Source organism: Eleutherodactylus coqui, chromosome 6 (assembly GCF_035609145.1).
Source record: "Eleutherodactylus coqui strain aEleCoq1 chromosome 6, aEleCoq1.hap1, whole genome shotgun sequence".
Classification (NCBI taxonomy): domain Eukaryota; kingdom Metazoa; phylum Chordata; class Amphibia; order Anura; family Eleutherodactylidae; genus Eleutherodactylus; species Eleutherodactylus coqui.
The window spans coordinates 49,479,511-49,496,181 of NC_089842.1; the positions used below are offsets into that span (position 1 = coordinate 49,479,511).

The following is a 16,671-nucleotide window of genomic DNA, read 5'->3' on the forward strand; positions in this document are numbered from 1 at the left end:
TGCAGAATTTTCAACGTTTTTAGCTGTATAAATATTGCGCCTGTGTGAAAGGGCTCCCTTATAAGATATCTGTAAATGGCTGAATAATTTATTTTTTGGAATCTGACAGGAAAGAACTTCTTTGGGGAGAAATACTTCAACTCTACAAGCAAAAAGACGCTGAAATTCACTCTAGTGGCCATCTTGTCACTGTCCGACGTTCTGAGGTAAACGCCGCACTCACAGGTTTTATTGCGCATGCGCCACCAGGTGGACAGTGTTCGGTGTTGCGCATGCGCCACCAGAAGGAGGCGGGAAGGACAGTGTGTGGTGTAGCGCAGTGTCGTCAGCTACAAGTGGGATATGACGTCATCAGCGTGCGCCCCCGGGGCCTCCTTACGTTCTGGTGCTGGGCGCAGGACTTTGAGAGGCGAAGATAGGACAAACTTCAGGTAAATCATCTTCTCAGTCTCGTCCGTGTTTATTATGGTTAGACGGATGACGTGTAGGTTACGGGCGGTAACAGGGGGGAAGGCCTTGTCGTGGAAATACAGTGGTTGCCATAGATACGGCCCAGCATTAGCTTATACTGGTGATTTATGTGTTTGTTGTGTCATGTAAGCAATTCCAATGATGAAACCCGAGGAAGCAGAGGTAGGTGAGTGGGCTGTGCTGTATTACCTACCTGTTATGACTTTGGCAGTGATGTTGGATGAAGGGTCCGCTCAGCGCCGCAGTTCCTCTGTTCTCAGAGTCTGTGAGCATTATGGAAGTCGGATGTAAATGTCCTTCCGCCACTGTTCTGTGGAGATGCCGTGTGTTTAGGGCTTGTTGCTGTGGGTGATGTTCATGTCTGTGTGATGGACTTCTATTAAACAGGTATTTTGGGCATTTACTATTGATGACCTATTCTTAGTGCATTGGCAGCGCTCCGCCGCTTGGCATACCACCCGATCCCCCGGCATCTGCATTGGTTGTCACAGCTGGAAGTGTGATGGAAGGCATCGCTCTCAATGGGATTGAAGGTTTCTATTACACTTCCAGCTCTGACCAGCGATGTCCGGCCCCATCCACTGACAGCGGGCCGGAGGGTCAGCTGCGATCCTGAGTGGCAGATGCCCGCCGATCAGCTATTGATGACCATTTGAAAGCCATCTCGCTGGCTATTATAGGTCCGTGTGGTGTCCTTGTGACGTTCGCACGGGGACACGAATTAGGTCCAAGTAAATAAGGCCCATCTGGGTGCTGGAATATTTAGCTGTTAAAATCTGTACCAAGGTCCACGGGGCTGAATGCAGATTTCGACGCCAAATTTTGCGACTTTTTTTTTTTCTTCTTCAAAATCCACCTTAAACGTTGGATTTCTTAACACGGCTGAATATTCCATCCCATGTGAAAATACCCCAAAGGCCTTGAGCCAAGAAGGCGAGCCATGCTCACATGCCCTATTAGACAAAGAGTGGGTTCCTCTACTTGGAAGCCTTCTCGAAGAACTGGAACGGGAGACGATATGTAAGGTTTAGATGGGCTTTGAGCTTCCTTGTTTTACATGACAACCGTTCGGATGAGTGGCCATCGTATAATACTATATTTCCCCTGTATCGGCTGCTGTAGGCAAAATGTCTGGGGCTCCACGTTTTTCCCTGCAAAGTCAGCAGTTTTCTAGGTGTGGGACTAGTGGAGATCAGCTGTGCACCGCATTGTGAAAGGCCTTGTCTTCTGAGACGGTTACTTTTAAAGCAGTTGTCCTATTGGAGCATATGGACATCTTAGAGGAGCGGGATACCCCCCCCCCCCCCCCCCCCCCCCCGTAAGACGAACTAACCCGTACAAGTAGCTGACAAGTAACACTGTATATCACCTGCATTGGAAATGTCTTCCTTGACCGCAACTTCTTTTAGTAAATCTGGCTGTATGGTGGAAGTGGGGTCCAGGGCATTTAGCCGATTGCATCCACACCACATCTTTAACCCTTTCCAATCCAATTTGTATCCTGGTTTTCCTAGGGGGCTTACTCTTTTTCTGCAGTTATACAACGGCGCTATCTGCTGGCTAAAGCCAGTACTGCATGAGGTGACATGTTGGATAAGCTCTGACAGCAGAGAGGCTGGCAATATACATTAAGAGAACCCCGACGGATGTCTTCCAACATCGGAGCTGTACAGCCTTAAATCATTATGTCTTTAGACGTCAGACAGTGGATTGGAGAGGGTTAAAGGCTTCTCTCTGATGAGATTGTACCTTTTAAACCCTTTGTTGTAAACAGGGCTGTGGAGTCGGTTTGCCAAATCCCCGACTCAAGACTCCGACTCCTTCATATATGACTCATGGCTTTTAAGTGAGAAGTTGACTGTATTAAAATAGTAAAATTGGGCTTTTCATCACCATTCTGATAAAATAATCAAGTTATTCCGATACAATATAGTTATGGGAATACAGTTTCCGAGCACAAATTGTAAATATACGCTACACGATGCGTTTAGTAAGTGGGGGAAGAAGTTTTCAACACAAACGTAGTAAAGAACATTTGTGCGGTCTAGGAATTTGTTTTCAGAGATAGTATCGCCTCCATCGGATCCCCCGACATGGAGGACCTCTAATCTGATTTCATTATTTTAGAGGTTGCTCTCTAGTCTTAAAATAACTTGTGTTTGATCAATTTGCTTTCTATGGGAAAGGAATGTTTTTCTCTGCGACAATGCTTTGCTCCCTTCATCTGGTCCAGATGTTTTTCAAAATCAAATTCATTGTCTGTTGATGATCCTAGTTATCGGTGTTTTTGATAAATAGGGGATTAGACGACTAGAACATAGATTTATAGGACATTTCAAATTTCTATGAAAGGAAATTTGCAACAAATTCTGCATTGAGCCCGTGTCCGTCCAAGACTCCATGACTCTTAACTCTGCAGTCTTGGTTGCAAACTCATTTTGAAGTAAATTCTCTAAAGTTTGACTTGTGTTTTGTTAGGTTGCCCACTCCAAATGGGGGATGAAAAAGACACCTGGAAAGTGAAAACACTGGATGAAATTTTGCAAGAAAAGAAAAGGAGGAAGGAGCAAGAAGAAAAATCAGATTCCAAGCATCCAAAAAATGTACAAAGTTGGTGAAACGATTGATGGAAAATAGATAATTTTGACCGTTCAAGGCTAAGCTTCCTTTTTAGACAGGAAACTTAATCCCTCCTGTTCTTTCACACATTAGTGATAATCGCTCAGTGAATGGAGGTGCCATGGGCCGGGGATCGCTGCTGCCAATCACTTCCATTCACAGTTAACAGGCAGTCTTTCATAGATGAATGTTTGCCTGTTTACACAGGCCAATCGTCATTTGATCTTTATTAGAGATGAGCGAGTATACTCGCTAAGGCACATTACTGGAGCGAGTAGTGCCTTAGCCGAGTATCTCCCCGCTCGTCTCTAAAGATTCGGGGGCCGGTGTGGCTGACAGGTGAGTTGCGGCAGGGAGCAAAGAGGGAGAGCGAGATCTCCCCTCCGTTCCTTCCCGCTCTCCGCCGCCGCTCCCCGAATCTTTAGAGACGAGCGGGGAGATACTCCGCTAAGGCACTACTCGCTCGAGTAATGTGCCTTAGCGAGTATACTCGCTCATCTCTAATCTTTATGCCTGCCTAAACTGAACGATGAACTAGAAGTGAATGAATTATCATTCGTCATTCAGTTGTCGGCAGTGTTTACACTGAATGAATTATGGTTCAGAGTCGCATGATCTAGCGATCATCTGAATGGTAATCATTTCTCGTAAAAGTGCCCTAAATCTTTTCTTGGTTCCATTGTCTGAACTGTTCTCCTTAGACCTTTACTGTAAAAGATCTTCTTTGCTATTATTCATTGTGGGGTCAGACTCTAGTGCTTATTCTCTTGGCTACATGATGCGTTCATGGGTTTTCTTTCACCATTATTCTTGAGAATTGGACATTTTGAGTCCTGGCCTCTGGTAGGTAGTATGGGGGTTACAGAAAATGTCAAGCCCTTTGTGGTATTGAAGCTCAGCCCTATACATTGTAATGTAGTTTGCACCACATGACCCATGCTCAGGTGTGATGCTGATTTGGAATAAAGCGGCTTTTTTTTTCCATCATGGATAACCCCTTTAAAGTAATATTCGCATCCCATTAAGGGCTATGGATGGAAACCTCCTAAGTCAGACAACCCCTTAAAGGAGTATTCCAGTACTTTAAAGGGAACCTGCCTACAGCACTACAAATTAGGTTATGTTGCTGTTAGGCGAGGTGACACGGAGCCGGGTGACATATTTTTGTTAAACTCGCCCGCTTTGTTGATCCCACAGTGCCCGCTGCTGAAGTCCAGACTGTGCACACAAATCTGGCTCATGCAAGTCTATGGGAAAGTGTGTGCACGGGAGTCTGGAAAGAGTCAGATTTGTGTGCGCAACATGTATGTCGATGGCAGGCACCACTGGATACAGGAGTGGGTGAGTATGAAAAAAAAATGCTGTTTGTCACCTTCCCCAGCAGCACCATAGGTTAGTTATTAGTGCTTTAGGCAGGTGACGGGTTCCCTTTAACTACTGATGATCCTTTATAAGCGTCCTTTTTAAAAACTTGGTGGAAAGTTTTTCTTAGTGCAGATAAGTCTTCTGGACACATTATTTAATGAGGAGCAGTCTTTTAAGAATAGATGAGAGAAGTCTTTTACCTTTTGCTTTCTTACTACACTTCTCATATCTTTCCCAGGCTGATGATCGTGATTCTAAAAGAGATTCCTTGGAAGAAGGGGAGTTGAGAGATCAAAGAATGGAGATTACTATTAGGAATTCCCCTTACAGACGTGAAGATTCAATGGAAGACCGGTAAAGTCAACGGACCCAGTATATACGATTCATACCAATTTTACTAGTTAATTCAAAAGTTGTTTTTTTTTATAAATTAGGCTCAGGTCACTAAAGGCCCACTCAGATGGGATGAATGTCGGGCAAACTATGCCCGACACTCGTCCTCGCATACACTTTCTCCCGTGCTATTACCGCTCCCTCACAGAGCAGCCAGCAGGGGGACGGGGAGGCTGCAGGAGATTTTTCCTCGCTCTCCCCAGCCCCTCTCCATTGACTTAACATAGTGGCTGTTCAATACTGAACGACTGCTATTTACACTGAACGATCAGCTCATCGTCCATCGTTTATGCAGCATAAGCGATGGACGATGAGCTGAATGATGATCGTTCGGTGTAAATGGCAGCCGTTCAGTACCGAACGGCCGCTATGTTAAGTCAATGGAGAGGGACGGGGGAGTGCGAGGAGTGAAATCTCCTCCTGCCCCCCCCCCCCCCCCCCCCCCCCCCCCGCTGTGAGCCAGCGATATTAGCTCCTGTGCAGCAGCACGGAAGCGAATATGTACAGGGACGAGTGTCGGGCATCGTTTGCCCGACATTTGTCCTGTCTAAATGGGCCATTAGGTACTGGCCTTGTACATGGAGCAATTAATCATGACACACAGATAATTTTTTAACATTTTGCATCATGGCTCCTTCAGTCAATCACTGGCCTATCAAGCCAGTCTGTCATTTGTCTGTCATTCACAAACCATTCCCAAACTATGATTTTGATGCCCTTATCATTCAATCATTGGCCATGTTTACACGGAACGATCGTTCGTTTTTCCATGATTCAACAATTATTAGAATAGTTGTTCCATGTAAAAGGGCCATATGCTTGAACAGCATTGCTACTATTTGATATAATTTGTGGATCCATTATTTTGATTATTGAAGATTTAATCTCAATGATGTGTAAACTTTTGATGACATTTTTCTTATATTGGCTTCACGTAACCCTTCCCTTATAAGCTGCTCTCATATAGCTGTAATAGAGGCTCATATTAGACTCCTTATTATGGTGTCAATAACTGGATACATAGGATTCTGTGCAGATGTAAGTCCGGTTCAGTAGAACTATGGAGATTCTAGGTATGGAGTCCCAATAGGACTACTACATTGTGCTTATTCACAGGTCAGTATGTTTCATCAGTATTTTGTAAGCCAAAACCAGGAGTGGAGCGTGCAGAGAGAAAATATAATGGAAATATTTGCATTACTTCCGTATTGTGGATCTTCTCCTGATTCTGGCTTACAAAATATTGATGAAAAATGCTGACGTGTGAGTAAGGCCTAAATCTGAATAAATCGTTTTTGTTTTTTTAATTTCATTTTTTTTTTTTTCCTTTTACATTCAGAGGTGAAGAAGACGACTCCTTGGCTATTAAACCTCCCCAACAAGTTTCCAGGAAAGAAAAATCTCACCACAGAAAAGATGAGAGGAGGAAAGAGAAGCGCCGACACCGCAGCCATTCTGCTGAAGGTACTTCTATTTTATGGAAAAAAATGTTAATTTTTATGAATTTTATGAATTTAACGTCGGGAGATCAAATATACAATGAATCGTCATCAAAAGAAAAACTAAGCAATCTATGCTGGGATACACTGCAGGGTCACATGAAACTTTCACAGTGAACTTCTACATAAAGTTTGTTGCTACAAGTAAGGACAATCCACATTCTAAATGCTGCCTCAAGTTCCACCCGTCCTGCCCCCTCCCATTGCAAACAGTGTTGAGGGGCATAGAGGGGGCGGGACCTCAGTGCACTAGCTCCCTTCCAGGCCCGCCTCCTTCCCTTGCAGAGAGGGACAGCGTATATCGGCCAGGCGTGAAAACCCAACCAATGAACGCTTGTCTGAATAGGCCATAAATCTGTAGAACCATTCCTGACTGCTGCATAGCGTACACACTTGTGCTAGCTCATCGATAAGAAAAACCCTTTTAACCCCTTGTGCACTTGATTTGTGTGAAGGGTTGGGAGCCAAGCCCCCTCCCCCCATCCTTCCAAAAAAAGAAAAGTATTTACACAGCTGCATCGAAGGAAAATGGTCTGAAATGGTGACGGATTTTCTTTTTTTAGAAAGAGATTTAAGAGTAGTACAACAATTAAAAAGCTGTGTAAATTTCAGCTTTCATTGATAGTAGTTACAAGCACAGCTCCAATTGATTTATTTTTTTTTGTCTCACCCCACTTGTTTTTAAAGTTTTTCAGAATATTATGTTGTATACAAACTTGTACCATTGTAAGTGTTAGGATTTTTTTGGAACGAAAGAAAAATCAAAAATGAAAAATTGCCATGTCTGCAATGGGTTAGGAATAGAGATGAGCGAGCGTACTCAGTTCGGGTGTTTTTGCACTCGAGCACCGCTTTTTACGAGTAACTGACTACTCGGACGAAAAGATTCGAGGGGCGGCGTGGTGAAGCGGGGGGTAGCAGTGGGGAACAGGGGGGAGCTCTTTCTCCCTCCCCTCTGCAACCCCCCGGCGCCCCCCCGAATCTTTTCGTCCGAGTAGTCAGTTACTTGGAAAAAGTGGTGCTCGAGTGCAAAAACACCCTAACCGAGTACGCTCGCTCATCTCTAGTTAGGAAGTTGTACTCCGTTTCTACATCACAATGCACTTATCCTCCGTAACCACAAACACATACTTTTTACATCTGTTCAAGCACCGTTCACCAATCCGGGGTTCTTTCCAGCTGATATATGCTATGTAGAAGTGTGTTTGCATTGGGCCTGATAATGCAAGAAGGGGGCTGCTGTGATTAAAGTAAATATTGGTACAAGGTAAATGAAATTACGATTCTATACTTTGTTGCTGTCCAGAATACTTTTGTTCTTCTATGCCTTTACCCAGCATTTTGGGTGCCATGTATCTCTTTACTTGGACGCATCCCTCTTGCCCCGTCTGAAGGGTCACAGTTGGTTCCTAACTATAGGTGATTGTTGCATGTTAGTGTACAAGATTGATAGCTTGCATTGACTATATGCGTATGTTTCTTATGGAATAGGAAAATATATACGTGTGAAGGGAAAAGACAGAGAGCATGAAATGCGAAAAAGACACAGAGAAGAGCAAGATAAAGTTCGCCGTGAGCGGGAGCGACAGAAAAGGCGAGAACTGGCCCGAGAGCATTCTAGAAGGGAACGGTATGAGACGCAGTTGGGTACTGTTTGTTTATGGCATCTCATAATTATTTGCCATTTCTAGAGTCAGGATTATTTGGAAGCATTGTCCAATAAGGACAATCCACATTCTGAATGCTGCCTTAAGCATGGCACATTTTGGTATTGTGTGGCTCCTATCCAGATGAATGGGCAATCTTTTATAATACGTATTTGTGTTAGGGTGCATTCAGACGACCGTATATCGGCTGGGTTTTCACGCCCATCCGATATACGGCGTGTCTCTCTGCAGGGGGAGGAGGCTGGAAGAGCCGCGAGCAGTGCTCTGAGCTCCCACCCCCTCTCTGCCTCCTCTCCACCCCCCTGCACTATATTTAATGAGGAGGGGTGGGATGGGGGTGGAGCTAATTCCCGCAACTTGTCCTGTTCCGCCTGCTCTCATTGCAAATAGTGCAGAGGAGCGGAGAGTAGGCAGAGAGGGGGCGGGAGCTCAGAGCACTGCTCCTGGCTCTTCCAGGCTCCCCCCCCCCCCCCCCCCCCTGCAGAGAGAGACGCTGTATATCGGTTGGGCGTGAAAACCCAGCCGATATACGGTCATCTGAATGCACCATTAGTGCAATAGAGTGAGAGGTGGTGACCGCTGTGTTTCAGCTCTGTTAGTACAGGTATAACTGAACAGCTTCTCATTGTGAGGACCCTATACAAGAGCGCCCCAGATCTCCTCTACCTAGACCTGTGAATATGCTTATAGGTGGTAGGCTGATTTGGGGACAGATTGCAATTTGCAGCACAAATCTTACATTTCAGGTTTTTATGTGGCGTTAGACTTCATTATATACATGTTATATTACTTAGAGAGGACTTGTCGCATCCTTCCCTGATAAGTGGAGTGGCTTCATACCTTTGCAACTATGTCCCCGCTGATTCCTCTTGTGGTTTATTTTTATTGTAATGCTTCTTGTCCTGGTTCAGCCACAATGGCTCTCTTTGGTTTTGGTGCCTGACACTAGCCCATTGTCAAGTGGGCTGTCTCTAACACTTAAGTTGGAATTGTCACATCATCCATTGATGTTGGATAGTGGTGATTGCACATTTGACAATGGTTTAATGTTGGACAGGAGTTCTTGTAACCAAACAGGTGTGTGAGTGTGGGTGGGCTATAAAATACACAGATGGAATCAGTGAGGATGTGACTGTAAAAGAATGCAGTCTGCTTTGCTTATCAGAGGATGCGACAGGTCCCCATAAAATGGATTTCCTATAAGGGTTTGCTGCAGTAATTTCTGTGGCTGTTTGCCATCTGATAGGGGTGTGAAGAAATCCACAAAATAACTGTTCTGCAACAAATCTGATGTAGAAAACTCATTTTCAAATGCCCTTTTTTAAAAATGGAATTCTAAAGTAATAGAGCTGGGTCCCCCTTTTCACGAAATGACTCTGCTAGCCCAGTGGAGAGCTACTACAAAAAGTCTTACTATGGAGAACTCATTCATACGTTACCCAGATTGCCCATTGGGAAATGTAATGCTTTGTTTCCATCATATGCAGTTGATTGATGGGGATCTCAGCAGTGTAACACCCTGTGATCAGTATGTGGTCAGGAGACTCTTCTAACCAAAAGATATATTTTCAATTCCTTTAACTTTAAAGGAATTTGTTTGTTGTCTGCAGTGACCGTCTGGAGCAACTGGAACGGAATCGTGAGCGTGAAAGGAAAATAAGGGAACAACAGAAAGAGCAGAGAGAACTGAAAGAGCGTCAGAGGAGAGCGGAGGAGCGGCGTAAAGGCCGGGAGACCAGGAGAGAAGGTAGTCCTACCTGCACCTTAATTGTCCTGTCACTTTGGTATTGGGCTCTATGAAGATACTGCTTAGAGGGCATGTACATGTTGTTCAATTTTTCTACAGTGTAGTGGTAGTGTGTACCATAATACTTTGTGTCTCTAATTAAGCTTACGGTACAGAGAGAAAATAGAGGTAGTAAAAACTATTTAGGCTCCTTTCACATCTGCGTCCGAGGTTCCCTTGAGGGGCTCTGATGCAGATCTGGCAGAAAATCCTGGATAAAATAGCACAACTTGCAGTGCTATTTTTATCTGGTAAAATGGTGGTCAGAAGCCAGACGGACCCCATTATATAGTCAGTGGTTTCGTGTGGCTACAGTATGTGCTGGATACAGCCGTTCTGGTATTTTTGTTGTTCGGCTTTAAGAACAGAGCTGAACCTAGGAATTCACCTGAACCCCAGGACACAGATGGGAACAGGGCCTAAACTGTCTTTTCAGAGAACTTTGTTTCATAAGTGGGGGTCCAGGTGCTGAGACTCCCACTGATCACTGACACAAAGAAGCAGAACTGCACATCTGAGTTCTGTGTGCCTTTGGCTGGGTAATGCTTGAAGAGGTCTGGTTAGCCATGTACCGACTCATAGAATTCATATTGGTCTATGCTTCCTAGGAGAGTAGAGCCAAAGAAGTGCAATGCTCAGCTGAACACTTTGGCACCTTTGTTTCAGCAATCGGCGGGAATCTCTGCACATGCTGCACCCGCCATTCAAAACTTACTGACGTATTACTATGATATCAGAACAGAAGTTTAGTGAAATGATAAATACCTTATAAGCTACCCATATCCAGCCAGGGGTGCTTTTTCATTTTAGAAGACCTATTTTTAAAGGGATTGTGGCTATGTTTTTTTTTTTGTTTTTTTTTAATATCATCTTTCCCCAGTTGCAGATACTAAGTCTTTGCATACAACTCTAGAGTTTCCCCCTAAAGACAGAGCTGTATGGGGAATATAGTATTCTGACTTCTATAAAGATACATTTCACAATCTGCAAAGATTTTTGCACTCCTTTACGTGACAAACATAAAAAGCTTACAGTGATCTGGAGCCCATATCTTGCGAGTCACATGTTGCTTGCCATCAGTGTGGTTCACCACGTAAACAATATATAGGAGAGAGGAATTTTCCTATGCCGTATACCAACATGTTTGCAGGCTTGGAGTGCAGACATTGCTGCCAGTGCTGCGCTAGATTAGTCCTTTTCCCATGCTATCACATCAAATGTGTACTCTGGGGAAAAAAAAAAACAAGGTGGGTTTGGTGCCTTCATTGCAGGACTTCCTGCTTTTTATCATGTATAGCCGTTTGCCTGCAGGCTCTACTGTTTGAATGGGAGACTTTAGACCCATCTATTGAAGGGGTTTCCAGCCTTTGGAGCCAGGTTACAAATGCCGTTCCAGCCCTGTGTCATTGATTTCCTATTTCCTATTCACCTGGCTCCAGCGATGTTATGTTGAAATACGTGACCGCTGCAATGGTGAAATCACTGGTGGCGACCTATCACGTTGTCATTGGAGCCGGGTAAGCCGGAACCGGGTGGGGACCAGGCAGTCATCGGCACGGGAGTGGCAATGAATTGGTAACTACATGAGCCAAGTTAATGAAGTATTAAGCACCATTATTCTTTCCTTTCCTCTCAGTGATCTGGTGGCAATTCATTTGTAGTAATAAGACATGTCATTGTTAGTCGTGCACTTGCCAATTTAGTGTTCCAACCTGTACAACATGCCTTCTAGGGCTCGCAGGATCTGCGCTTCCTGAGCGCAGGAAGCCAGGGCTCTTGGCAGAGACTGAGAAAATGCAGTACAGTGCAGATTCAAGAATACTTGTAGAGTTTAGCACTCAAAGTAAGTTTTGGCTTTTTAAACCATTTCTGTGGCATTAACTTTCTAGCAATTCTGTACTGCATTGTGTCTTAACCCTTTCTCAGCCACACGAGCTGGCTCCAGCAAATGTTTCATGGCTTACTTCACACCGATATGGAAAAATACATACTGCAAAACATGTTGATTAATATTGATCATCCTTATCAACACACAGATATTAAAATGCTGCGATTTCTGAAAGCCGTGGGTGAACAGAGAGCAGCATGAAGTTAGTGTCTTATTGCATCTTCATTGATGTGATTAATACTAGCGATGTCCAACTGATTACATTGACTTTTAACAGGGTCAGATGTTCGTTCACAGTGCTTATTGCTACGCTATGATTGCTGTCAAATGTGGTAAAACTGCTGACCAAGGCTACAAACAGAGCCTGTCATGGCATTTGGCCTCACATGGCTAAGATATAGTTGATTTTAAAAAGGTTTCCTAGGACAGATCATGAATATCAGATCAGTTGGGGTCTGTCTGTCAGGGCCCCCATTGATCCGCTGATCGAAGAGGCCACGACACTTGGATGAGCACCATGGCCTCTTCTCAGACTTGTGACATCAAGTGGATGGGATTGAGATGCCTGGTATGTAATGAAGTGGTCGCAGTCCTCACCCAAGCGCTGATCTGAGGGGATTTTGGGCAGCAAACACCCGCTGCTTTGATATCTTGGTCTCAGAAATTCTCTTTAAGGCAAAAGGAATTTAGCCACTATTACGGTAAGTACAGACAGTTGTGGAGTAGTTGCCCACTATTTACCACATAGCACAAAATTTTTTTCCAGGACTTGGTCTTCTAGTATAAACTTTTTCGAAAGTGTTAAAATAAATTGCTGTAACATAGTTGCTGTTGAAGTTGTTCTCCCGACCATTGCCACTGTTATCAATCAGTCCCATTTGTTGGCATAGCTTCCAGAGTCATGATATACAACCACGTCACACGGTGGATATAAACCGCAGTGATGTTTCATCAAACAATTGGGCAATACTATCATTAGTAAGACTCCACCTGATTTCCTTTGCTGTTACTTTGTAGATTCGGTGGCTCTTTAGGAGCATTGACTTCTCTGACGTTTCTTTTGTACATACGCGCTGCAGCTCTTGTGTACCTGCAATTTCTTTGTAACAGACTGATTTGCAGCTTCTTAGATTACACATTGCAGAGTTTTCTCTCCCAAAGAAACTGCTGACTAGATAAAAATGCAGCATATCAACCAGATATTGTCTGTTTATTAGAAACCTATTAAACAAATACTGTTCCCTTGCTCCACCATTCCTTATGGGTACATTCTTTTCATTCTATGTACTTGAGCTAGAGTAAGTGTACTGATTCATAAAAACATCCCTTTTATATATGGGAGTCCTCCTTTACCGATTCAGAGGGGAGATTTGTTTGCCTTAGATATACTATTCCTCAGAAGAATTATTTTGTAGTGGCAATATATATCCACCCTCCATATTCCAGTAAATGTATTAATGCTGTTCTCACCTTCATGGTGGGCTATTTTAATGTTTGCTTAGATAACAGTTTGAACAGGTTTAATAAAGGCCCTATAGTGGCTTCTCCTTCCCCCAACTGCTTCTGTGCGTATATTACTGGAACTAGGTTTATGTGATCTGTGGAGGCTGAGAAACCCAGAAGTTCCTCAATACTCTTTGTTGTTCTAGTTCACATAAAGCACTTTCCAGAATGGATCTCCCAAAGAGTATTCCGTCTGTATCTGATCATTCTCCACTTCATTTTTTGATAATAAATAGGGGATTTGGTTTAATTAGAATTTGGAGGTTAAATCCCTTCTGGTTAAATTTGCTTGATGGTGATGCTAGAATGGAAGAGGCTCTATTGGAATACATATTTGGTTCTTCACTGACTGTGGTGTGAGATGCTATGAAGACATTTATGCAATCTTTCTTTTCTTAAAACAGAAGATTAGCCTACTTAAGTCTAAATCTCGGGATGCTATTATGACCCCTCAGTGACTAGTTTTAGAAGCGGAGTGGGGTATTGGAAAAGTAGACGTCTTTTTATGAAGTGGAATAATTTGGAAAACGGGAAGCAGAGGGTCCTTTTTTTAAAAAAAAAAAAATTTAATTCCCCCCCCCCCCCCCCCATTCCTTTTGGCTTCTATAATTAAGTAATTAAGGCACAGGGAACATCTTATGTGGTGTCATTGAGAAGGCCTGATAATTCTCTGGCTATAGGGGAGGATGGAATGTTGTAAAGGTAAGTGTGGATAGTGAAGATCTGAAAGAAAACTTGGCTTGAGTGCAACTACCAATTTTGTCCGGACATCGGAGAGCGATGCTAGAGGCTCCTTTTGCCATTTAATTAGACTATGCAGTAGCAACGCTCCCTTATGAAAGAGCACCGAGAAGTAATGGCCTGTCAAACTAATTTTTTTAATTCTATCAAGATATGCTTCTACCACATCTACTAACATTTTTTTAATGAATCGCTACACGGAGGTATACTTACACCGTCTATGAGACGGGCTATAATTGTCTCCATTCCTAAACCGGAAAAGTATTTCTCTCTTCCTGTCATCCAATATCTTTATTGACAACTAATGTCAGAATTCTGATGAAGGTACTTGTGAACAGATTACTGCTGGTTATGACTCATTTAATGCATGCGGATGAGTCTGGCTTTATGCTGAACAAATCTACTGCTATAAAACTGAAAGGAGCAATATGTGACTCTGCAGGTGGACCATCGAGTCGATGGGGGCAGAGCTGTTTTTTCACTTGGCCCTGCCAAAGCTATTGACATCATTCAGTGAAATTATTTATGGGCTTTTCTTCAAAGGGTGGGCTTTGGTGAGAAACTTTTTGGCATGGGGTAAACTGCTTTATTTGATTTGTGGGCAAAAGCGATGGTAAATGGTCATATTTCTGGATGGATGGTATTAAAGAGGGGAGCAACGCAGGGGTGTCCCCTATGCTGTTTTCTTTTCCTTGGCAATGAAGCCCCCGGCTGGTTTGGTAAGGCATACTCCTGATAAAACTAGACTACAGTATGGAGAAATTGATGAGCTTCTCATTATATGCAGATGATCTATTGTATACATGGTATGTGAGTAAATCTATGGGTCCTGTCATGTCTATTTTCTTAAATATTTGCTCAGATGTCAGTCTTCCTATTAATTGGGGGAAATCTGTAATCCTTCCTATAGATCGCTTGCTGGTGGATTTTTCATTGGAACATATGCAACTTCAAATAATGGGAGAATTGAAACATTTGAGAGTTGTGGTATCTTCTAAGCCCTGAGATTTTATTTAGGCCAATTTGCCTCCTTTGATACGAATGTTTGAGGATAAGGTTAAGGTTTGGAATGGCCTTCCCTTATCAAATAGGTAAACGGTGTGTATGTTTGGCAATTCCAAATGTTGGGATATATTTTTATCGGCGTCTTAGTTTCAACAGTCAGGTCGCTCCCACACCTGTACGCGGCAAAGCGCCGCTACTTTCGCTTTCGGACGCAGCTCATATGACAGATTGTAGTCCTCCTTCCCCCGCTTTGCAGCATTTTTTTCCACACCTTCCTGAAACTATTGCACAGTTCTTTTTATATAAGAATTACAAAGATATATTTGGGAGAGGCATTATACAGGCCCTTTAATATACTGTCATAAGGTGAATCTGGGGGTTCTAACTCTGACTAGGTGACAACCACAACAGAGCTGATCATCTTCCTTTGTCGTCTTTGCCACTTTAGCTGAATCTTGTCCAGCAGGGCTAGAAATGTCACTAATAACTGCAGTTAAAGTTACATTACAGGGGTTTTACATTTCTTTGTATATAAAACATAATTATTGATGCAATGAAACGCTCTAACTTTCATATACTTTTGTATCAATTCTTCAGTTTTCACGATTTTTCTTCTTGCTGTCAGGGAATGGAAATGTTCTTGCTTCCCTTGCCGGGAATAAGTTTTTATATATGTTTAAAAAGAAAATAAAAAAAAAAAGAGAAACTCTTTAAGATTTCAGTTTAAAGCTCTAATTTCATTTTTTTTCCTGACAATTTTTCATTCTGCAGTAACTGCTCATCACAGAACAGCAAGAGAGGAACATGGTGACAAAAATAAAGTCAATTACCACAGTCGCAGTCCCATACGTCTGCAGCGGGAAAGGGCTGAGGCAGGAGATATGAGAAAACCAGGTAAGCTTAACTAAAGGTAAAACAGAAGCCTGGGCTTACAAGGGCTGGGCTTTTATGATGATCGGAACGGCTTTCCATGTTTGTCCTATTAGGGCATATGGATATGGAGTTGCTGCAAGGAATGGCTTTCCTCTTGAGAAGCCGGCGCGTTCATGTAGTACATGAATGTCCCATTGGCTTCCGTAGGCAGCAAACATTGCTTCATGTCTAGAAGACTAGGTAGATACTTCCCATGTCAGAATAGCCTATTGTGATTGTTCCTAGGACAATGATCGTCTGCTATCTGCTTATCATTGTGGTAGAAAGTGTAGACCAAAGGGAATAGTTCCGATAATACAGTGAAACCTTATGTAATTTTGATATAAATAATTTTGCTGCTGCCATCCTACCAAAAGTGTTGGAAGTGAAACATAGCGAGCAACTCGTCTCTTCATAGAAATAGCATGCAAGATAAATGTTGCAAACCTTGCTTATTATTGAAGCAACAGGGGCTATTAAAGAGGTTGTTCTCATGAAGACAATCTAAGTGTCTTTCATTCTGGCCTTCCTTGTATTATATGGGCAGCAGGTCATCTGAATTGATGGCAGCTACTACTACGTTTTCCTCCTTGGACACTATTTCCTGACAAAATCATCTGTTTGCCTCTGGGATTCCTGAACTAAAATCTCAGACAAAACAGCTGATCGAGGGGGACGCATACATTAACAGGGTTGTCTCTGATGGAAGCATTAGCTGTATTCTTCAATCATGATCAGTCTTGAGGCAACACTGATAATAAACAAGCTGCAGAGTAGCGACGCTCCGGATTAATGCCGCATCGCAACTGTATTGCTTTGCTT

The 16,671-nt window shown here is 43.1% G+C and overlaps 1 protein-coding gene across 8 annotated transcripts in view; it reads left to right on the forward strand.

Annotated features, from left to right (window-relative positions):
- The first annotated feature begins 322 nt into the window (after positions 1-322).
- The window catches only part of LOC136632130 (cyclin-dependent kinase 11B), a 34,721-nt gene continuing 18,372 nt past the window's right edge, over positions 323-16,671 (forward strand). For 2 of the 8 annotated variants that reach the window (XM_066606769.1, XM_066606770.1), the window contains exons 1-8: positions 323-431; positions 2,950-3,074; positions 4,694-4,809; positions 6,188-6,312; positions 7,839-7,977; positions 9,604-9,761; positions 11,533-11,643; positions 15,709-15,831. In XM_066606769.1, the coding sequence (XP_066462866.1) occupies positions 2,964-3,074; positions 4,694-4,809; positions 6,188-6,312; positions 7,839-7,977; positions 9,604-9,761; positions 11,533-11,643; positions 15,709-15,831 (883 nt within the window). In that variant the 5' untranslated portion in view covers positions 323-431; positions 2,950-2,963. Of the gene's footprint in view, positions 432-2,949; positions 3,082-4,693; positions 4,810-6,187; positions 6,313-7,838; positions 7,990-9,603; positions 9,762-11,532; positions 11,644-15,708; positions 15,832-16,671 lie in introns of those variants that run through there. The other 6 variants (XM_066606776.1, XM_066606777.1, XM_066606771.1 and 3 more) reach the window with 5 other exon arrangements.